This window comes from Dreissena polymorpha, chromosome 2 (assembly GCF_020536995.1).
Source record: "Dreissena polymorpha isolate Duluth1 chromosome 2, UMN_Dpol_1.0, whole genome shotgun sequence".
Taxonomy (NCBI): Eukaryota; Metazoa; Mollusca; class Bivalvia; order Myida; family Dreissenidae; genus Dreissena; species Dreissena polymorpha.
This window is the reverse complement of record NC_068356.1, coordinates 38,097,055-38,120,791: the sequence shown is the minus strand read 5'-3', so window position 1 is coordinate 38,120,791 and position 23,737 is coordinate 38,097,055. Positions and strand designations below refer to the sequence as shown.

General features: G+C 34.0%; 2 protein-coding genes across 3 annotated transcripts; one reads left to right on the top strand and one right to left on the bottom strand.

The window, feature by feature from the left end:
* Positions 1-8,813: 8,813 nt before the first annotated feature.
* Positions 8,814-12,848, bottom strand: LOC127866689 (E3 ubiquitin-protein ligase RNF181-like). Of its 2 annotated transcripts, none has more exons than XM_052407435.1 (6): positions 12,682-12,848; positions 11,410-11,460; positions 10,995-11,080; positions 10,267-10,382; positions 9,761-9,835; positions 8,814-9,176 (listed from the first exon to the last, which is right to left on the bottom strand). In XM_052407435.1, exons 1-6 carry the CDS (start codon positions 12,759-12,761, stop codon positions 9,117-9,119), a joined length of 468 nt encoding a protein of 155 aa, XP_052263395.1. In that variant the 5' UTR covers positions 12,762-12,848; the 3' UTR covers positions 8,814-9,116. The 2 variants fall into 2 exon arrangements, with proteins under 2 accessions (XP_052263395.1, XP_052263396.1); XM_052407436.1 differs by having other exon boundaries at positions 11,419-11,460.
* Positions 12,849-12,858: 10 nt separating this feature from the next.
* LOC127866690 (biogenesis of lysosome-related organelles complex 1 subunit 2-like) lies at positions 12,859-22,621 on the top strand. The gene is made up of 5 exons (XM_052407437.1): positions 12,859-12,968; positions 14,990-15,100; positions 17,298-17,417; positions 17,788-17,892; positions 20,972-22,621. The coding sequence occupies exons 1-5, from the start codon at positions 12,923-12,925 to the stop codon at positions 21,001-21,003; spliced, it is 414 nt and encodes a 137-aa protein (XP_052263397.1). The 5' UTR covers positions 12,859-12,922; the 3' UTR covers positions 21,004-22,621.
* Positions 22,622-23,737: the final 1,116 nt, after the last annotated feature.

Below are 23,737 nucleotides of genomic sequence, written 5' to 3'. Positions count from 1 at the left end.
TGTCGTTTTGGCGGTTACTTTTCTGGTGTGTTGTCGGATGGCAAAATAGCGAACACGCAGATGCGAACAACCAACAAGTACATTAAACTGCCGTTTCAACGGGTGTATTTGTATTGCCTCGGGGGCCTATCCAATATATTTGCGTCATAGAGCTTTTAATTAATATTGTGTTTATTGAAATATCACAGATTATTCTTACTGCCTTGATATAAGATTACCACGTAAAATCAATAAGGTTTTCGGCCAGTATTATGCTTCTAACAATCTTCTTAACTTATGTCAGGTTTAAAAAATATATATTGCATTTTACAGTACAATACTAACGACTTAACATTAAACGAGCTCTTTACGTCCATTCATTCGCAAGAAAATGTAGGCATTATTCGATTTGTATTTCGAAGGGATGTGCATTAAGATGTGTGTTATGGATAATTACATTATTTTAATCGCAAAACGGATGTTAACTGTAAATTGTTTTACAAACATTTCTACTGAAAAGCACAGATTTGCCAAAACAAAATCAAAATACCACGTTGTGTTGTACATTATTTATCCGCAAAAAATAATAATGTTTGGCAAAACAAACAAAGTGGATGGAGTTATTAAAACTCGCTACAAAACATAATGTAGAATAAAATTCTCTCAGCGATATTTCATATACAAGACTTTATATGTTATTTAATGTAGAATCTCTGTAAACATATAATTCGAACAACGTCTTAAAATAGTTAATGATTAAACGTATTATTGTTATTAACAAACATGCGTGGTTGTAATCAATGAATGCGTATATTTTAAATTTATAATTATGTTTTAGTTTAGATGCAGTCGATCCGTTTTAAAAGGATAAATACAGTTGGTAAAAGTACATTCCAACCTTTTTGTCAAATGCTTGAATTATTGGAAAAATTCGATAAGGAGCAACATTGCCTTGAAATGTAATAACTTAAAATTTTAGACATGATTGATGCACCAGATGATTTGCTAAGACAATTATGCCAGCTCCGAGCAAATCAGAAGGAGAAAAGTCTTTCAATGTAGAAAACATTCTTTTAGTTTTTTCGCAGGGATCAGTTTGAAAAACTAATTGATTTCTTAACAGATTTGGATTCTTCGCAATCTATAAATAATTGTAGCAAACCTCAGAAACGACGTTTTGAACACGGTCAACACAATATGAATAAAAAAATTATGGATCGTCATACACGCTATTGTGTTATGTATAAGCTAGAAATCGTTCAGAGGACAGGCCTTCGAGATGATTTTTGTATTAAAAAACTCACATTATTAACTTGGTAAAATGCGTTTCTATTTGACTTGTACTCCTTTCATGCAGGTCATGATCACAAACATAAGTATCAAAAATGAAAGCAGACCTTGACATGTGCTTTGTTGTTTTTTGTAAAGATTTCAAAAATATACACCCGTAATACAATACTCACTAATTTTTGTTTAATAATTTATGTATTATATTTTTGTTAGATCTTACTATTATATATGTTTATATATGTTTAAACATTTACATAAATTTAATATATTTAATCACATAAACTTTATTTAATAATGTAATTTTAGGTCGGCCTTCCCACCTGTTTGGGCAAGGTAATCAGGCTGATTCTGATGACTAGTCTAATGTACTAATAGTACATACATATTTCAGTGATAAATACTCTGATATTATTTAGTACAGACATATGACATAAAATAAATGAGTTAAAACGATGAATAGTAACGGAGCCCGGGCACGAAACCATCCTATCACATAAGCTCAAGTTATTTAGCACAAACCCTTTTTTTCTAATTTCAGCATCAATTACTTTGCCCTTTATCCGACTGTTCCGTATGCATTCTCAAGCAATATTTCACGTGTTTTTGACAGGTTTCCTTTACAAAATTATCGCAGGACGGTTCAAATGCCATCATATTCCTAACAGTATTGAAACAAATAATAAACGCAAAATCGTACTTTCTGTTTAGATTACAATATTATGCAGTGAGTAGACTGCTTACAGACCTAAAACTGAAGTTACATCGATAGCATAATTGCTCATTAACGATAAAGAAATTAATATGTTATACATGGTTAGGTTGAGGCACGACGTTAAAACAAGAGGGCCATGATGGCCCTGTATCGCTCCACTGTTTTTTCTTTGCGAAAAAAACGTGTAATGCGCATGGGTTGAAATGTACTCAAGCATGTGACTTTCTCTTTCTATCCCTCGTCCCACTGGGCGCTTAAAGTTGGAAGGGTGAGCATTTTTATATATGGAAAAAGTTACTACCGTGTTAACTAAACAGACAAAAAAGCCTCGGAATTGTTGCACAGGTCCTTTGCTTATAACGTAGGTACATTTATCTCTCCAAAAGATATTGTCGTTCTTTCTATTTTACATATTTTTAGATGCTGAAGATCAAATCTACGCATTTGATTTGAAACAGATTCACAAGACCCATAGGAATCAAAATGCCTTAACCCTTTACCAAACAACACATTTTGGACTTTCCCAATTTGAAAGAGGTTGCAGACGTCAATTGAATTAAAATGGAATATGAAGGAAATGATCAGGTAGGGAAGAAATAATTGTGATAAAAGTAGAAATTGCTCATCAACCCACACATCCCTAAGACCAACAGGCCTGAGAATATTTTGATAAACTAAAGATTATTTCTTTATATTTATAAATGTATTTAATTAAGTAATACATTTGACTTCTAAGATCAATTCATAACTTATATTAAGAAAATTATAAAATGGTCAGAAATATATATGGATTGTTGAGCAATTGACAGTCATTTCAACAATTCATGATCAGTCACGATTCACAAATGGAACAATGAATCATTAGTTATTAAAAAGCAGCATATACGATAGTTAAGAACACTGCACTTCATTAATTTCAACACCTTCTCTTGGATACAAAGTTTGAGTTTACCGTGCAGTATCATATATTGACTTTCCTTGAAATAATTATATCATGTTCATGGAAGTTGTGTTTTTAAAATCAATAATATATTATTAAACTGGTTTTAACACTACAAAAAAGACATGAAATTAACAAGTCATCCAAAATATTTTCATCCGGATATATGGTCACTTTTGACATATTTAAATAAAACCCGACTTTTTTTAGTTTATAAGAAAAACATTCATAACACATGTTCTTACTTCAATGCCTTTGTAAGCAGTCACCATCTGACCTAAAATGGCACTAAATGACAGGGTTTTATCTCATGTTTACAAGATGTTGATGTTGTTGTTGGTCACAGCCAAACGGCCGCAGTAATCTCCACTGGTAAATGTCATATGTTCAGTTTTGTGACCCCCGGGGCCGGGTCAAATTTGAGCCCAGGGGAATAATTTGAACAAATTTGGTAGAGGACTATTAGATATCACTACATACCAAATTTAGTAGCCCTAGGCTCTATAATTAAGGACAAGAAGATTTTTAAAGTTTGCACAAAATAGGCCTTATTTAAGCATATGTTCATTTTTGTGACCCCTGGGGCAAGGTCAAATTTGTTCCTAGGGGCATAATTTGAACAAACTAAGTAGAGAACTATTAGATGTCACTACCTTACGAATTTGGTAGAAATAGGCCCAATGGTTATGGACAAGAAGATTTTTATAGTTTGCACAATATGGGCCCAATATAAGCATATGTTCAATTTTGTGACCCCTGGGGAACGGTCAAGTTTGATCCCAGGGGCTTAATTTGAACAAACTTGGTACAGGACTATAAGATGTCATTACATACCAAATTTGGTAGCCCTATGCCATACGGTTATGGACAAGAAGATTTTTAAAGTTTGCACAAAATAGGCCTTATATAAGCAAATTTTCGATTTTTTGACCCCCCAGGGCAGGGTCAAATTTGACCCCAGGGGCATAATTTGAACAAACTTGGTAGAGGACTATAAGATGTCACTACATAGCAAATTTGGTAGCCCTAGGCCCAATGGTTATGGACGAGAAGATTTTTTAAGTTTTCACAAATAGGCCTTATATTAGCAAATTTTCAATTTTTTGACCCCCCGGAGCAGGGTCAAATTTGACCCCAGGGGCATAATTTGAACAAACTTGGTAGAGGACAATAAGATGTCACTACATACCAAATTTGGTAGCCCTTGGCCCATTGGTTATGGACAAGAAGATTTTTAAAGTTTTCACAAAATAGGCCTAATATAAGCAAATTTTCAATTTTTTAACCCCCGGGGCAGGGTCAAATTTGACCCCAGGGGCTTAATTTGAACAAACTCAATAGAGGACTATAAGATGTCACTACATAGCAAATTTGGTAGCCCTAGGCCCAATGGTTATGGAAAAAAAGATTTTTAAAGTTTGCACAAAATAGGCCTTATATAAGCAACTTTTCAATTTTTTAACCCCCGGGGCAGGGTCAAATTTGACCCCAGGGGCATAATTTGAACAAACTTGGTAGAGGACTATAAGATGTCATTACATAGCAAATTTGGTAGCCCTAGGCCCAATGGTTATGGACAAGAAGATTTTTAAAGTTTGCACAAAATAGGCCTTATATAAGCAAATTTTCAATTTTTTAACCCCCCGGGGCAGGATCAAATTTGACCCCAGGGGCATAATTTGAACAAACTTGGTAGAGGACTATAAGATGTCACTACATAGCAAATTTGGTAGCCCTAGGCCCAATGGTTATGGACAAGAAGATTTTTAAAGTTTGCACAAAAGAGGCCTTATATAAGCAAATTTTCAATTTTTTAACCCCCCCCCCCTCCCCCGTGGCAGTGTCAAATTTGACCCCAGGGGCATAATGTGAACAAACTTGGTAGAGGACTATAAGATGTCACTACATGGCAAATTTGGTAGCCCTAGGCCCAATGGTTATGGACAAGAATATTTTTAAAGTTTGCACAAAATAAGCCTTATATAAGCAAATTTTCAATTTTTAACCTCCCGGGGCATGGTCAAATTTGACCCCAGGGGCATAATTTGAACAAACTTGGTAGAGGACAATAAGATGTCACTACATACCAAATTTGGTAGCCCTATGCCATACGGTTATGGACAAGAAGATTTTTAAAGTTTGCACAAATAGGCCTTATATAAGCAAATTTTCAATGTTTTGACCCCCCCCCCCCCCGGGGCAGGGTAAAATTTAACCCCAGGGGCATAATTTGAACAAACTTGGTAGAGGACTATAAGATGTCACTACATACCAAATTTGGTAGCCCTAGGCCCAATGGTTACGGACAAGAAGATTTTTAAAGTTTGCACAAAATAGGCCTTATATAAGCAAATTTTCAATTTTTTGACCCCCCGGGGCAGGGTCAAATTTGACCCCAGGGGCATAATTTGAACAAACTTGGTAGAGGACTATAAGATGTCAATACATACCAAATTTGGTAGCCCTAGGCCTTATGGTTATGGACAAGAAGATTGATAAAGTTTGCACAAAATAGGCCTTATATAAGCAAATTTTCAATTTTTTGACCCCCCGGGGCAGGGTCAAATTTGACCCCAGGGGCATAATTTGAACAAATTTGAAAGAGGTTCACCACAGATACATTCCTGAGAAATTTCATCAGATTTGGACCAGTAGTTTAGGAGAAGAAGATGTTTAAAGAAAAAGTTAACGCACGCACGCACGGACGCACGCACGCACGCACACACGACGGACACAGGACCATGACATAAGCCCCGCTGGCCTTTGGCCAGTGGAGCTAAAAAGAGATAGGCTTGTCCTGTGCGGAAAACATACTGAAGTCAAACGTTGATTTTTAAATCACCATTAACGGTTTGTTTAAATATACAATATGACTGTTATTTCTACTAAACTTTGCTAAGTTAAAATTAACACACAAATAATGGTCAATATTATTTCTTAACTCAAGCTTAAGATTTACACTTTTTAGAACACATTTTATACGAGATCATAAAATCTATCATGATGAAGTACTTTGTTATATGTATTTTGTGAAACTTTTTCTAGAGACAGTCGTGTATTTGTTTATTCGCTGATATTTATTTGGCATTTTAAACTTAGCAACTAAAATTCACATGGAAAAAAGAGTAATAGTTGTACTGACGATTTAAAAACGAGTAACACTTACACTTGTATTTTAAGTAAACAAAATCTCAGTTATATGGAAAAAATGGTAACTAAAAACGATCGTAACATAAGCGATGTGATTATTCAGGTTGTCTGACGAGGGCCAAATATGGAATCACATTAGACATCGTGTATTTCTGTAACAAACGCCCAATCTAGTTGTCGATCATATATTGCCAATTGACATTTAATTCGCTGAATTATCTTTGTCTAATGCCTCGGAATGCTTCAAGAAAACCTGGAAGATATTGCAAATAAATGTCACAGAGACGTTGTAATTGCGCATAAGCGGAAAAGAAATTAAAAGTGTTGAGTGACCAAATTGAGGGCTTCGGAAATGTTTGCCTTTTTCGTTAGATATATTTATTTATTATTATGTGTTTGCCAAGAACGATAGAAATAAATGCGATAGGCTTATTTTAAGATAAAGAAACGGTTGGTATTTCAATATTAAATTGACGACATAACAGAACAAGTCGGTACTATATGCATTGTCAATTGATGGTTCGACAAACATGTTCGATAACTGGACATACCATGTTCTTGCTATCGTTGGTCGCTGTAAAAAAAATCTGTGACTAAAAGACGGACATGAAAGGTTAAAATAAACCTTTAAGCAGCTCGTCTACAACTCTAAATGCATGTATAGTTTAGGTTTCGGTTTAATTTTAGTCGAGTAAATGTGTGTTTAAACTAAATTCTAAAACATTAACATCAAATGATCTACCGGTAATATATTCATTTGAATATATGACGTTATTTCCCGTGTCGCACTTGCATTATGCAGTAAAACAGTTTCAACACATTCGGCATATATTACTAATGAGAAGCTTTAGGAGAAATTGTTAGATATCAATAGTGTAAAACGCTTTTTCAAAAAACAATTAAAAAACATGCACCATATAACATTGCAATAACATAATGTTGAAAATAATCAGAGCACTTTGTGTAAATTTTACACATGGGAGCAGACTTTGATCTATCGAATCGGGTACTACCAGCAATTACCATAATGGCATGGTCGATAAAAATCAGTGCGTGCTGCTTCATGGAAACGTAGAAGAGATTGCTTATTAACACGTCAGTGCAGTATCAGTCGGTAATAAACGCCATGTCAATCAAAAATGTTTCCACGAAGTTATTACAACTGTGTCGATTTCTCGAATGGTTCGTGTGTCACTGTCAAGTTGTTCATCGGTAAAAACCCACGTAAATGAAGCAATTTATATCATCCTTTCACAATCGCTTTGATACATCATGGCTCTAGATTGCGTTAGTCCTTCATTCATCATGGCCGTCACTTCATACAAGTCGTTTTACAAACAAGCGGCATTAGTCAATCATACTTGGTTGCAGGCAATGTCAGAATTTAACGGGGTATTGTTTAATCGGTGTTTTAACAAGTTTATTCGGAAATGCACAAGTTTATTCGGAAATGCACGTATTATTGCGCTTTTCTAGCAATTAGTGTTTCAGGCGATCCGAACATGAAGGCTTCAATCTATATTATTTTAAACTAACAGACCAAGTTTGATCGCCCCGAATTTCTATGTTGTTCAAAGTAAGTTGCCAACATATTTTTGTTTAGTTTATTATTCAGTCAGAGCGTGTGCCTACCACTTCATCATCGACTGACATTTTTTCATAATGTGTCGATTATATATATAACGGAAAAGTAAATATTGATAAGTTGGAACATGCGACTATAAACACCGAAAACAATCAGCATATTGTACACGGAATTAATGTACTAGTCAGTTTAAAATTAATACCGCGTAAATAACTTATTGATATCGAAGATAAAACTCGGCATCCACCTCATGGACCTATGCCTGTATTATATGGTGGATAGTCTAGTTCTTAGTATAGGGTACCATAACATGGCGCCATAACGATGAATATGCGCGTCGATAAGACAATACGCACGTTCGTGTTGTGAACATTTTTAATTGTCATATCGGCGCGCTAGTTTGTCGTTCTGGCGAATGCGGCGCTCTTCAAACTCGCCATCACGAACAAAGGAAATGTCATAATTGTCGTATCGGCGTGATATGTCGCTCTTGTGTGTTGTCGTTTTGACGAACTTCAAACCCACACGAATGAAGATACATAACCGAATTTTCGTAACTGCGAGTAATTTTGCGTCCTGACGTATTCAAAGGGCTAAAAAAATAAAAGATTTATTAGTCGTTTCGGCTGTAACAAACGTGTCGTAATACGTACGTTTCTAATGTGTTAGCGGATGGGAAAATAGTGAACATGCGGATGCGAAAAACCAACAAGTACCTTAAACTGCCGTTTCAACGGGTGTATTTGTCGTGCCTCGGGGGCCTTCACACCCGCAAACACGCAAAATCAATATGGCAGAAATCAGCAACCATATAGTATATGGACCACGATGCTCTCTTTGAAATAGTTCAACAGATAAAACACGTACAAAAGTTCACTTATATGTTTTCAGCTAATACTTGTAGATTTAGCACGGCTACTATGGCTTTAACAGGTATACGAAACCAATCGGATTGGCAGGTCCGAGACCAAGCTTCTGCAAACGATACCGGGTCGGGCCGTTAATTAATCAAAGGGAAGATGCAGCTATTCTATAAATTCAACAAAAATGTAAGTGGATATTACATCCGAAGTGAGATTAATAATGGACCTGTACTACGAAAGGTATGAAATAAATCAATTTGATAATCAGTTTTAGTGACGATCGAACATATCAAATATCATATGATTATTTATTTTCTTTAAAACATATAGACATGTAAATGATTTGATATGGATACAAATAAACGCCCGTGAATTTCCTAGTTATCAACATCATAAAGATCAATGCGGCATCCACTATTAGAAACTGCAGCAAATAGGTGAATAAAACATATAAATATAAACTTAACATCATAAAAAGACGCTAACAATTGAAATGAAGAGACTTACATAAACAAAAGAATAAACGATATAAATTTATTGTGGAAATGTAGGCCTAAAATTTAGTAGTAAAACTCTGTAAATGGACCAGTGGGTGCGTTATCCAAACATTGAGTTGTGTAGATTCTCCAGTTCATATTCACGTTGCTTTGCTCTTGCCTGAAAAAAGGACAAATCACATGATTTACTCAAAATCTAATACCTAACCATTGAATTGTATGTATATATATCGACATGTTTCTTTAAGTTTACATAATGGACGCGACTCTTTCCTAGAGTGGCACATATAAAATTTAGAGGTCACAGTCCTGTGGCCGTACGTTTATTGACATTTAACAAAAGTAACCTTCATGTGGTAAGGTTTCTCATTTTCAATAATACACTTCAAAAAGTACAGCTGGCAAGAATTGTTTTTACATGTACACATAAGCATCTTATGATTGTAATACCGAATGCCGCAGAAGAAGACTAATGTCGAAAACAATGTAAAAACTTTTTTAATACATCAATATTTCAGCCTCATGCTATATGTGGGAAGACACTTATGCAGTTTTCTGACAACATAATTTCATAATCAAAGCTTAATGTAGGTCAACATTCATAGCAGGCAATATAATAATAGCGGCTGCTGAAAGAAGACATTAAATGCTTTGTTTCAATCTATTTAATAAACTTGCTGAATAGGCTTACTTTACACACATTTACACACAAGTTCAAGACAAATGTTTGTTATAAAAACATACTTTGTGTTTCTTGAAGTTTTCGTAATCCTCATCATCTGTGGGGAGCTCATATCTGCATAGAGGGCACGAGTTCACCTATGTTATAATATACAATATAATAGATGACAATTATAATTCACATATGTTGATTACATTTTAAAATTGTATACAGCAAGTTAAATTCATGTTAACTATAATGCAATTGATTCTTGATGATTTTGAGTGTCTATTCATTTTTTATTTTTCCACTATAGTGTGCTGGTTTTAGACCAAGGGACACTATCAACTGATAAATAAATCAAATGAGGATTTAAAAGTTATACTTATTTAGAGTTTATAAATGTGAATGGTCTATTCCATGCTTGCTAAATTGAGTTAACTGAGAGTTTACAATTATTGTTAATATACATATATATCCAGATGATATTCATTCTATTTGTTTTATTGACATGTACTTAGAAACAATGCTTGTATTTTCTTTATCAAATCTAAAATCACATGCATGTACTGTAATATATGGAAGGAACCTTTGCAAGCCATGGAAGTATACAGTCAGTGTGGAATTTGTGTTGACATGGCAACTGTTTTACTTCTTCATCCAGGTCGAAATTGGCTATGCATACTGGACACTTCCTTTCTAAGGCTAAAATTATAATATATGAACATGAAAACAATGATTTTAAACCAATTACAAACTTTGATGACAAACAATTTGATATTCTTTAAGCAGATAAACATATTGATTGTGACTACAAACAAGAGGCTCATATGGCCCTTAAGAGCTGACCTGACTAGGAATATAAGTTGTTGCGGTTTGGGACATGTTCAAGCTATTTAAACCAATTTAAATGCTGTGAATCATGATACATGGCAAGTTTTTTCCCTTTGGCTATAATATTATTATTTTTTGCAGAGGACCAGTCTACATTATTTCATGCCAAATGTAAAACCATTTGATTAGTTTTGGATGGGATATACAAAAACTCACATACCATGTAAGGAAATGTCTTGTGAAATTATATGAACCCTGTGTTCCACTAACTTTTACCACATGGGCAAACTTTAAAAATTCTTAATAGATCATAAACAATCATAAAAGGTTGCATACCAAATAAAAAACTGTGTAAAATGGTTAACAAAAAGGAGATATTTAATTTTTGTTATAGAGTATGTTTACAGCAACTATTTCTCCCCCCTGGCTATGGGAAATTTTCACCACATGATATGCATAATCAACTCCATAAAGAAAACAAACCTGCTTCTGAATTTGATATCACACTTGTGGGGAGATTTTCAACAACCTTCTTTGATGCTGGTGGTACATTATCTCTACCAAACACTCTGCAACATGGGCACAAAAACTATGTGAAGAAAAGCACATTATGGGTGTCAATAAATGTATCGGAAACCAGAAGCTTTTGGTTTGATTACAGAAATAAATTAATTACAAAAGCTATTCTATATGCTTGTTTAACATCGCTAATATACAAAGCTCTAACAATTTTCTCTAGACTAGTATGGTCAAATATACAATATCATTAAAATATCATTAAACTAAACAGGCCAACATAATTTAAAATAATTGTCATCACAAAGAATATGACATCACCAGTCATTTAGTCATGTTTGTACAATACAATACAAGAAGAAAACTATTAGAAGAGGGCTACCTTCCATACTCAATATCCCACTCTGCAGCCAGTCCACTGTCCAATAGCAGTCTGAATGTAAAAACAAGTCATAAGCCTACATGATCAAGCCCAAAGTATTTTTGTATTTGTTTATATATATATATATATATATATATATATATATATATATATATATATATATATATATATATATATATATATATATATATATATATATATATATATATATATATATTTATATGCTATAATAGCATATATAACAAAATAATGTTATGGGCATCTCTCCTGTGGTAATATGTGGGCTTGATAAATATCAGTAATACATAGAATTGGTTGTCAGTTGTGGTACAAATATGTGGGGAATGGGGATAAAACATCATCATAATTTGTAATATTATAAACAAGTACATTAACTGAATATTAAAGGGACCTTGTGAGTTGTCATGTTTTGGTAAATTGACAAAATTAAAAAATGTTTCAGATTTGCAAATTTTCGTTGTTGTTATGATATTTGTGAGAAAACAGTAATACTGAACATTTACCATTCACCAACATATCCATTATATCATTATGCATCTTTTGACGATTTAAAAATCTGAAAATTATAAAGCATTGCAACGCAAAACAATTGAATAATTTGGAGAGTTCTGTTGTTTTCGTAATATTTTGTGACACTACGAGGATTGCTTATATAAGTTATATTAAGTATAAAATACATTATTCATTGTATGAGCACGGATGGCCGAGTGGTCTAAGCGTTAGACTTTTACTCCAGGGGTCAGTGGTTCGAGCCCAGTTGAGGGTTTAACCGTTACTTTATTTCTGTCTGTAAGTTTATTCTTGTTGTTTTTTTACTGCAGGTTTTTAAAAAATTAAATCTAATGTGTACATTTATCAATATACAGCATTTAATGAAACTTAAACCAGGGTGGAAATAAGCATTAGCCGAGTAACCAATAATGTAGCCTTTTAACTTTGTGTAGGGCTTGAACCTTCTAGAATATCTGACGAAATTTTTGATACAAAGTACAAGAACTTGAAATTGAAAGATTACAGAAAATGACGGGACACCATTTATAACCCTACTAAAATTTAAAAGCTTACTGTTACCCAGTAAATCATTTATGATTTTAAATTAATGACTTTTAAGTTTAATGTCACTTAATTTCAATGTTGATCTAAGAAAAAACCTTTAATACTTCGGAGAGACATGTCCTGAGTATAAAACGACTATCCGAAATACTAGGTGAATTTTTATAAAAACAATTATTATATGTAATTTTTATTTACCTGGCCATATGCAACAAGTGGTTTGGCTGTTCCCCGTCATTCAGAGGTTCGCAGTCGTGTTCATCAAAATAAGAAGCCATTATTCAATAAAATATTATTGATAAATAAACAGGAAAGATGACAATTGTTTTTCTTTATTCGTGGCATGTCGGTTCCTCACGGAATAACTCGCCGAAACTTGTTCTGATAGGATCCGGATTTTTACGATCGCAAACGAGAATTCCCGATTTCAAATGTAAACATGGCAGATCAGGGAGGCGAAGTTGATACCAACCAAATTTTAGAACGTAAATTGGGTTTTGTTGCATAAATTAATTCACTTGTTTAGAAAAATAAATTCTTGTTTCTGGTATTGTGGAATACTAAGCACACAAAACTTTATAATATAGAAAGTTAAATTTGTTATACATTTTCGCGATCTGTCAAACATCAATTTTACTTTTTTCAGCAATAGGAAATGGAATTTATTATATTTACCAAATTACCTATACTTTTAGCTGTTATCATCAAAAACACTCAATGAATTTTGTATTGACATAAGTTAGATATGTTCAACTTGTGCAGAATATTGTTTCCGCTGTGGGGTAAAACCTACGACAGCCTTACCTGTAGCACAGCTCTACCATGGTTTACCAACTGGCTGTTGGCTTAATCGCCCCATGCTCTTTAAGCCCATTGACATGGGCCTTTTTTCCCAATAGCGGCTTCACGAATAACCTATTCGATCCCATTTTAACCCTTTTTCCCATAAGAAGTCAAGTAAAAATGGCTTTTGCAACCAGCATAAATCCAGAACAGCCTGAGAGTAACTTTATGCCAATAGTGGGGCCCTAACACATCACCATAGACAGCAATTTTTTCCCTTCTTTATAATGTACCCTTAAAGTTTGTAAACGGTACTTTCCCAATTAAAGAAGAATAACCAGATTCCCAATTGCTGTCTGAAAAATTCCCAAAAGTAAGCAAAGTTACTCCAATTTCGTTCCAAAAGCGCATTTTCTTCAGGTAAACAAATAAAATGAGCACTGAAATTGAACATTTAAAGCCAAAGAAAATTGTTAAACAACACTGTTCGCTTTTATGATATTTTCTGTTTAAAGAAAGTCTGTTCTTAGCAAAAATCTAGTTGAGGTGGAAAGTGTCGTTCCTGATTAGCCTGTACGGACTGCTCAGGCTAATCTGGGACAACACTTTACGCAAATGCATTAAACCCCTTTTTCACAGAGCACGCCTCCTGATGTGGGTTTGTGCAATTGAGTACCAAGCAATTGAAAAACCCATAATTCCCAATCTTAAGATTTTATCACGCAAATATCTGTGTTTTTCGCACCCATACCCAAATTTGCAGATTACAGTATGTTTTCCAATTGGGTAAAAAGAATCTCTGATAGGAATACTTGCATGACATTCTACCAACTGAGCTGATGTGACATTTGATTCTTACCTGCACACCACATTTCTGAATTGGGAAGTGTGCTGGTAGGAACAACGAATAATGTGTGCTGGTCATTACAATTTAAACGATATCACTTATTTATTATGCCCCCCTTCCAAGAAGAGGGGGTATATTGTTTTACACATGTCGGTTGGTCCTTCCACCAGATGGTTTACAGATGATAACTCAAGAACGCTTACGTCTAGGATCATGAAACTTCATAGGAACATTGATCAAGAACAGCAGATGACCCCTATTGATTTTCAGGTCACTAGGTCAAAGCTCAAGGTCACAGTAACTCGAAACAGTTAAATGGTTTCCGGATGATAACTCAAGAATGCTTACGCCTAGATTTCATGAAACTTCATAGGTTCATTGATCATGACAGGCAAATGACCCCTATTGATTTTCAGGTCACTATGTCAAAGGTCAAGGTCACAGTGACTGTCACTTGAAACAGTAAAATGGTTTCCGGATGATAACTCAAGAATGCATATGACCCCTATTTATTTTCAGGTCACTAGGTCAAAGGTCAAGTTCACAGTGACTTGAAACAGTAAAATGGTTTCCTGATGATAACTCAAGAATAATTAGGCCTAGGATCATGAAACTTCATAGGTACATTGATCATAACTGGCAGATGACCCCTATTGATTTTCAGATCACTAGGTCAAAGGTCAAGGTCACAGTGACAAAAAACGTATTCACACAATGGCTGCCTCTACAACTGACAGCCGTTATGGGGGGCATGCATGTTTTACAAACAGCCCTTGTTGTGTTTGAGTTTTTACGATAATGATAATGATATTGAGAACAAATTTGGTACATTTAATTACATAATATTTTTTAAATACAGCATGATATCTATTTTAGGACCACCACAAAAGCAGTCTGATGCAAAGAATGAACCTGCCTCAGATATAGTAGATTTGTGCTCAGAGGCATTTAAGAAAACTGCAGAGTACATAATGGAAGAACTTTCAGGTATTCCATATTAAACATATGACTGGTTTATGTCTTAAGCAACCCCAAATGGCTCAATCAGCCCCACATAATACAATCTTCATTTAAGCAATGTGACTTATTCAAAGAGAACTCAATCAACAAATAAACACATTAGTAGACATCATTTGTTTAATTTATGTATATCTTTACAGAGAAATTTGAGTACATTAAAAAATAAAGAAAAACAATCAATTGTCAATGGTTTATAAATGGTCTGTTGAAAACTCTTAAAATTGTTATTTGGAATATTTTGATAGCATGTTAATTCTCTAAATACATATTTAAATATTCACTAAATATCATTTTAAAAACATTAAAATAACATTAAAATATAGTATTGAAATTGATCCCTCTTCAAAATGTGTTAATACATGTCAGTATGTTAAAAGCATGCAATTACAAAAACACAGACAAAAGTACTGTGAGCCAAATGACACCAAAACCACAATGTCAAACATTTTATTTCCTCATTACAATTAATACATAGCCTTCATGAATGCACCTATTAAGCCCTCAATTCATCTTTAAACACAGATACAATATTTAATTTAATTAAATAAACAACACTTGCATTTTTTTATTTTAATTATGTACTAACATTTAATGACAAACAAAGTTTAAGAAATATTGTTGGGATTGTTTTGCACTGTATCTGGATTTGCCTGAAATGGGAGATGTTTTGTCTTTTTGAGGTCGCTTTCAATTAACCTGATCTGGTTTTCTTCTACAGGCCATTTTGCCCCTGATGCCTGTATAATTTAATATAAACTCATTTAACGTAAGTGCTAGTAAGCTGTTTAAAAATAGGTGATTACCACATTTAAATCAAACATTTTCTAAATAGTACTTTTTTTATAAATCGCCCTAAATTCTTACAGTTTTTAGCTTACCTGAGCACAATGTGCACATGGTGAGCTTTTGTGATCGCCTTTTGTCCGTCGTGCGTTCGTCAACATTTTGCCTTATGATCACTCCAGAGGCCACATTTATTGTCCGATCTTCATGAAACTTATTCAGAAGATTTGTCCAATTGATACCTCAACTGAGTTCGAAACTGGGTCATGCTGGGTAAAAAACTAGGTCATTAGGTCAAAAAAAAGAAAAAACTTGTGAACACTGTAGAAGTCACATTTGATGCCCAATCTTCATGTAACTTTGTTAAAATGTTTGTCTAAATGATATATTGGTTGAGTTCAAAAATGGTTCCGGTCCATTGAAAAACATGGCCGCCAGGGGGCGGGGCAGTATTCCTTATATGGCTATAGAGAAACCTTGTGAACACTCTTGAAGTCACAAATTTTGCCCAATCATCATGAAACTTGGTCAAAAGATTGGTTTCATTGATATCTCGGACAAGTTCGAAAATGGTCCAGATTGGTGAAAAAACATGGCCGCCAGGGGGCGGGGCAGTTTTCTCTAAATGTATATAGTGAAAACATGTGAACAGTCTAATGTTTAAGAAAGATAACCTGTTAGTAAAACCTTATTAGCACTCTAGAGGCCACATTTATTGTCCGATCATCATGACACTTGGTCAGAAAATTTGTCCCAATGATATCTTGAATGAGTTCTAAAATGGTTTTGTTTGGTGGAAAAATATGGCAGCCAAGGGGGCGTGGCATTTTTCCTTATATAGCTATAGTAAAACCCTGTTAATAATCTAGAAGCCATATTTATTGTACGGTAATCATGAAACTTTGTCAGAAGATTTGTCCCAATGATATCTTGGAAAATGGTTTCAATTGCTTGAAAAACATGGCCACCAATGGGCGGGGCATTTTTCCTTATATGGACTTATGAATCTTCATAAAACTTTTCAGTATATTTGTTTAAATGATATCTTGGATGTGTATGAAAATGGTTCTGGTCTGTTGAAAAACGTGGCTGCCAGGTTGTTCACTAGTCATGAAAGTTGGAAAGAACATTTTGTTCTAATGACATCTTGGGCTACACAGAACAGGTCAGTTTCTTTGAATCTCAGGTGAGCGACTTTGGGCTTTTCAGGCCCTCTTGTTTTTTAACTTTACTTTCGTAGAAATCAGAGAGCTTGTTTGCAGTTTTTAATCAATAGACTACATTTGGCATTGGCTGTTTTTGTAAATAATACAGGTAAATTTCCTTAACCTTTTTAAATATTTTTATTTCACATTTATTAACTTTTTTTGCCTCTGTACAGGTACTGTAGAAGACTATAAGCTATTGGAGACAATGAACAAAGTTACCGTGTCCAAGTACGCAGAGATGAAAGGTTCTGCTCATGATATTGGATGTGCTTTACAAGAATTAAATGAAAAATGTGAGTAGCATGTCAATTTTATTTGTAAATACCACTAAATGTTGACATTTTATAATCTTGTGTTTCTAGTGGGTTCCTTCATGGATGTGATACATTATGCAGTACTACACAAGAACAATAAATATAGTTGCCTTTTAGTTGTCATTGTAGTCAGACTTGGCATATTGAAGATGAATAATCTTAATGTGTGCTTGTTAAATGCTGAGTAATTCACAGTAGTTACTCTCTGTGCAATACATGTACACCTGACTATACTCTCTGACAGCTCACTTCTCATTCAATCACCCATCACAAATCTATTAATAATCAAATTTGTTGTGTTTAAGCAGTGCTATATACACACACTTGACTGTATAATTGCTAATTTCAGATACAAACCTTCAGCCATTCCTCGAACAAATAGATTCCATTGAAGAAAGTGTGAATACCTTAGAAAAGGCAGCCTACAGACTTGATGCATACTCTAAACGTCTCGGTAAGCCAATGTAACACTAAAAGCAGCAGGATTTTCATAAGCACACTCATTATTTTACACACACCCTTTCAGAAAATAATGATGTAGGGGGGTGCGGGGATTTATACTGGTTTCAGTTTGACTAAATATGTATCCTGAGCATATGAAGTTGTCCACATGTCATTTGTCCGGCTCCGGCCTTGTGATTATGTGTCTGGAGCATATCTTAAAAGCTGTTAGAGGTCATATTGTGAAAACTATTGGAGGTATCAACTTCAAATTTCACAATAAGAAATATCTCATTGAGGAAAAGTCTAATGCACATGAGACATACAGTTTTTAATTTTGTCTGAGGAATTTCTTAAAAACTAAAAGAGGCATTTACTTGAAACTTCATAATTTGATAGATCTGATTTAGGTGAAATGCAGAACACAAAACATAAATCTTGCTCCCCTATTTTTAGAACTATTATTATTGTTAAATTTTGAATTTTGTCAGAATCTAAGCTCTAAATTGAAAGAGGTTTCAACTTAAAACTTGATAGGAAGATAGATGTCATTGAGGGGATGTGAATTACACAAGAACCGCAACTCTTTCTCACCTAGTTACAGAGTTATTGACATTGATATTTTTAGTCCCCTACAGGTGTAACTGAAGGGGGCTATAATTTTACCTGTCTGTATCATGCAATAATTAAAAAAATATGCAAGCTAGATGGATGAAACTTGAAATTTGTAAAGAGAGCCATATGTGAAATATAAATGCTATTTGAATTTTAAATCTGACTAAAATAGTGGTTTATGCAGTTATGGAAATAATTTAAACTTAAATCTGTAGCCTGCAGTAACTTAAGAAGATTTCAAGATAAGTTGATGAAACTTGACATATGAAGAGAGGGCCATATGAGGATTATGCATATTACTTCAGTTTTTGTATGTGCGCAAAATTTTCTCTGGTTACAGATGCTATGGTTATAGAAATAATATTAAAATACAGTCTGGAGCCCGCAACAACTCAAAACATATCTAAGCTGATATGCATACCATTATGCATGTTTTTTTTTCAGTTTGTGTGTGCCCGACTGTTCCAGTGTCAGTCTTAAAACTGTTGATCCTGCCTTAATATTAAAAAGTACTTAAGCTAGATTAATGAAACTCAGTATGTGGATAGAGGGCCAAATGGGTAATTATGCATGTCATTTCAGTTTTCTGTTGTACAAAATGTGTGGTTGCTATTGTAACAGATATAATTGAAAACCTAATAGTGCCATAACTTCAAAACACTTGAGTTTAGTTAATGAAACTTCTGGAAATCCTGTTCTTATTCCAACATTAATTGCTGTAAGAGAAGACTGCTGTTTTTTTGCGACCAAGCTCTTGTTGTAAATGTACTAAAAGTTTATCTTCAAAATATTAAAACAAGTCAACTTAAAACTGTATATGTAGATAATTTAATTGAGAGCATGTGTTTTGCATAGAGCTACATATGTGTTACTATTGCTTCCATTTCTAAGAGTTACACCCCAATTGTAAAGAACTACAGGTCAAAAATGGGGTACCACCAACGCAAGTTTTATGTCAACACAATCATTTTATCCACACTTATCAGCCCCATGTGCTGAATTTTAATACATTGGCGTTCGTCCCCTGCTTCTGTTTTTTAGCTCACCTGAGCACAATGTGCTCATGGTGATTTTTTGTTATCGCTTTTTGTCCGTCATGCGGCATCAACATTTGCCTTGTTTACACTCTAGAGGCCACATTTATTGTCCGATCTTCATTAAACTTGGTCAAAAGATTTGTCCCAATGATATCTATAATGAGTTGGAAAATGGTTCCGTTAGGTTGAAAAAAAAGGCTGCCAGGGGGCGCTGCATTTTTCTTTATATGGCTATAGTGAAACTTTGTCAACACTCAAGAGCCCACATTTATTGTCCGATCTTCATCAAACTTGGTTAGAACATTTGTCCCAATGATATCTTGGATGAGTTTGAAAATTGTTCCAGTAGGTTGAAAATATGGCTAACAGGGGACAGGGCCTTTTTTCCTTACATGGCTACAGCAAAACCTTGATAACACTTAAGTCACATTTATGGTCCGATGTTCATGAAATTTGGTCAGAAGATTTGTCCCAATATCTTGAACGAGTTTGAAAATGGTTCTGGTTGGTCGAAAAACATGGCCACTAGGGGGGGGGGGGGCGGGGAATTTTTCCTTATAAGGCTATAGTAAAACCTTGTTAACACTCTAGTTTCATGAAAAAGCTCAAATTTTTTACATTTAGTTGTGTGTTGATATCTTGCAAATTATTCAAGGTATTAATTTGAAATTTCATTTGTAGATAAAATGTAGATTTTAATTAGTGGAAGTGGAGTGCACAAGAAACATAATGCCTGTTTTCATAATTTTACATGTATTGTCCTTGTGAATATGCATACAGAATCTGTTTTGGAGGACATAGCTGGACTTTATCATGAGGTATTATTAAGATGAAATTTTAAAGTAGGAAGCTTTCACTTTGGGGGAACCAGTGCTTAGGAGTTGACTGCTTATGCCCTCTGACATAGCAGTATGCAGGGGTATTTTAGGCATGACCTGACACTTCAAGTTGATAAAGAAATGTCCATTTAGCTACAACCCCACCAAACAGCTTAAATATGAAGAATTGTTCTACAGTAAATTTGGCTATAGAAAGTCTTGGGCAAAGGGGAGCCCTGCAGCCTCAGTCTTACTCAAGATTTGCTGGGACAGTCCGGTCATATGAATATTTTTGTAATGTTTAACCAGCAGTTAAAATGTTATAATCTCTTCTTAGCTAAATTAAAAATAGCTTATGTAATGTCGCAGCACAGTGTACTTATTGAGCTAGTTTTCTCGAACGAGTAGGCCGTGGGAATAAAACAATCTAAATCAAGTCGTCTAATTAGTAGTCTATGTTCAATTGGAAAATAAGTACGTCAATTCTCAATATTCTTTCTTCAGATATAAAGCTTTTTAATCTATTTATATTTCAAGTGATAAGTTTGTCAAGAAGTAACTTTGTACATATGCCAAATGTTTCCTTTTTTCCCATTCACATGTTCTCTTGCCTCTTTTTCAGAAGCCAAATTTAAATCTTTAGAGAAGAGATGAATGCAGTTGCTACAAGACAAGTGTGCGTGAACAATTGCTGTCTATAATCCAAGTAGCAAATGATGAGCCGCTATCTGATTGTTTGCTTTAAGTCAAGTGACAATTTAACTTTGTGCAATGCAAGAATATGTTGTTATACTTTGAACCTGCTTTATTCAAATGGGAAATTAATCTATTAATGAAATACTAATTCCATTATGTTCAATAGTTTATTTATGTTGCCTACATCCACTATGTTGTGTTATTGTTCATTTCTCATATTATTTGGTGTTCATTATTTCAACAACCTTTAAAATACACATGTGAAGACCTTTTATCCACAGCGTTCTTTCTTCCAATTCAAATAGTTTGTTATAAATTTATATATTTAAACTTATAAGTGTAAATGTGAATTTAAATATGCAAAATTCAGTGTACTTCTATTTACAATAAAAATGTAGAAAATTATATCTTCCGTTTACTCAGAATATAATCATTTTCAAAATACCTCATACCTGCCATGTTGAACATTATGACATGTTATGTTGTTCACAATTAATACCATTTACAGTACATGCTGACAAATATTTCAATTAAATGTGTACTATGATTATGAAATCTTCACAGGGTCCTACAGACACTCCTTTCAGAATAAATTACAAAATGTTAATCAAAATGTGGAAGTCAGCTAACCAGTTATTCTTGCAGTGAAAGCAAAACACCACAACTACAATCATTTGTGAACAGTTATTTTTATTTTGAGTTCAGTTCCTTATATAAATCAAGCAGTGAAACATTTTAAAAAGAAGGTAAAACAATGTAAATCTACACACATGAGATACAAAAAAATTACTTGTGATATAAAATTCAGTTAAACAGTCTACACAATAAAGTACTGATAACAATGACACAGTCAAACACAGTAAAATAATATCATTTGATATTAATTTTGTATAATTTTATTATGAATTAACAGCAACTTATTTGTCCTTCAAAGACATTTGTTTTACCACAACAGTTATCCATATGAATTCTAGATGAAAATATGAAAAGTATAAACTGTTCTGGCATTTGCGATATTTATGAAGAGTTTATTGGACAGAAATATACGCCTGTCATAAATAAATGGACCCCATTAATGGAAAGTTTATTGAAGTTTCTGTGAAAAGTGAACAAGTGAAGAGGGCTGAAACTGCATTTGGATTGTTTGTGACTGGTGTGAATTCTAACTAAGTCTCCATCTAAATTTTAAATAAGAGCTGTCTCCATAGGATGACATATGCCCCCGTTAAAAACGCTTTGATAGAAGTTATGAGCATTTCTCAAAACCTAAACACAGATTTCGAAACCTTAACGTGGACCCATAGGTCAAGGTCAAAGGGGTAAACATTTGTGTGCGTATGGAAAGGCCTTGTCCATATACACATACATACCAAATATGAAAGTTACATCTGAAGCGACATATAAGTTATGAGCATTTTTCGAAACCTAAAAGCAGATTTCGAAACCTAAACGCGGACCCTAAGGTGACAGTCAAAGGGGTCAATATTTGTGTGCATATGCAAAGGCTTTGTACATATACACATGCATACCAAACATGAATGTTACATGTACATCTGAAGCGACATAGAAGTTATGAGCATTTTCAAAAAAGTATAACAGACGGATGGACTGTGCGATCACTATGCCCTCCTTCGGGGGCATATAAAAATGCCAGAAAGTTTGGCAAAGATATAATGAAAACTGTAGAAGCGAGAGAGGAAACTGGGAATGTATAGCATTTTTGTAAAACTAAAAGGTAATTACACCAAAGTGTCTGGTGAGCATAGGCTGTTAATGAAACTTGGCCGCCATTTTATGTCAACAATTATAGTGAATATTTGATGGTAAGTGTACAAATTAGAGCGCGGAAAACAACGAAAACGGCCAATTATGCAAATGTATGTAGGGCAAATACTCTGAATTGCCTTGTGCAAATTAGTTGGGTATCAAACTTGCCCTCCATTTTACAACAACATTTTCAGACAGTTTGGTAAAGGTTCCATGAAAATTATGTGACTTGGATAGCCGCTGCATTCTTCCGCCAAAGATTTTCCAAAATACATCCAGTCATAAGACGGTTGTATAAAAAAATAATGGAATTCTTGGTTGCCTCAAATTTAGGAATTTGAATACATCTACTTATCTTTATTTGCACAAGTATTTACAAACTATAAATGGTGTAATGATGCTGAAGTTACCGGTACATCAAATGTTGAACTGTTCAATGAAGTTGTGAATACATGTATGTATTGATGTTGCTATCATGGATATGGGCTCATTTTACAATGCAAACCTAGATTATTATGACTTTATGTATATCAATGGCGATTTTAAATTATAATTTTGATAGCAAAATATGGTATGAACTTTGTGGTAGACAATGATACAAAACAAATCACTTTCAAAACGTCTCAAACCAGTGCTGAAGCAAATACACGAGCATAAAAACAACAAATTAAAAGGGAAGATATGTACATGTATTTAAGAAAGACTAAAAAAACAAGTGCTGACAGCCAGTAAATAATAACACTGCTAGTTGTTCCTATATGAGTGCTATAAACATACTATATAATTATTCCTGAACAAGAGCTAACACTGCTTCTACTGTTCAATATATTAGAACAATAAACTTTAAGGAAAATCACAAATAAAGATAACAGACTCATTAACAAGAAAAAAGAAGTATCTATAAAATAAAGAAAATATATTCATA

Coding starts and splice junctions, on each gene's coding strand:
- LOC127866690 (XM_052407437.1), top strand. CDS start 12,923: ATGGCAGATCAGGGAGGCGAAGTTGATACCAACCAAATTTTAGAAC. Junction 17,418..17,787: donor ACAAGAATTAAATGAAAAAT/GTGAGTAGCATG, acceptor TGCTAATTTCAG/ATACAAACCTTCAGCCATTC. Junction 17,893..20,971: donor TGCATACTCTAAACGTCTCG/GTAAGCCAATGT, acceptor CCTCTTTTTCAG/AAGCCAAATTTAAATCTTTA.
- LOC127866689 (XM_052407435.1), bottom strand. CDS start 12,761: ATGGCTTCTTATTTTGATGAACACGACTGCGAACCTCTGAATGACGGG. Junction 9,836..10,266: donor TACTTCCATGGCTTGCAAAG/GTTCCTTCCATA, acceptor ATTATAACATAG/GTGAACTCGTGCCCTCTATG. Junction 9,177..9,760: donor AAAACTTCAAGAAACACAAA/GTATGTTTTTAT, acceptor TCCTTTTTTCAG/GCAAGAGCAAAGCAACGTGA.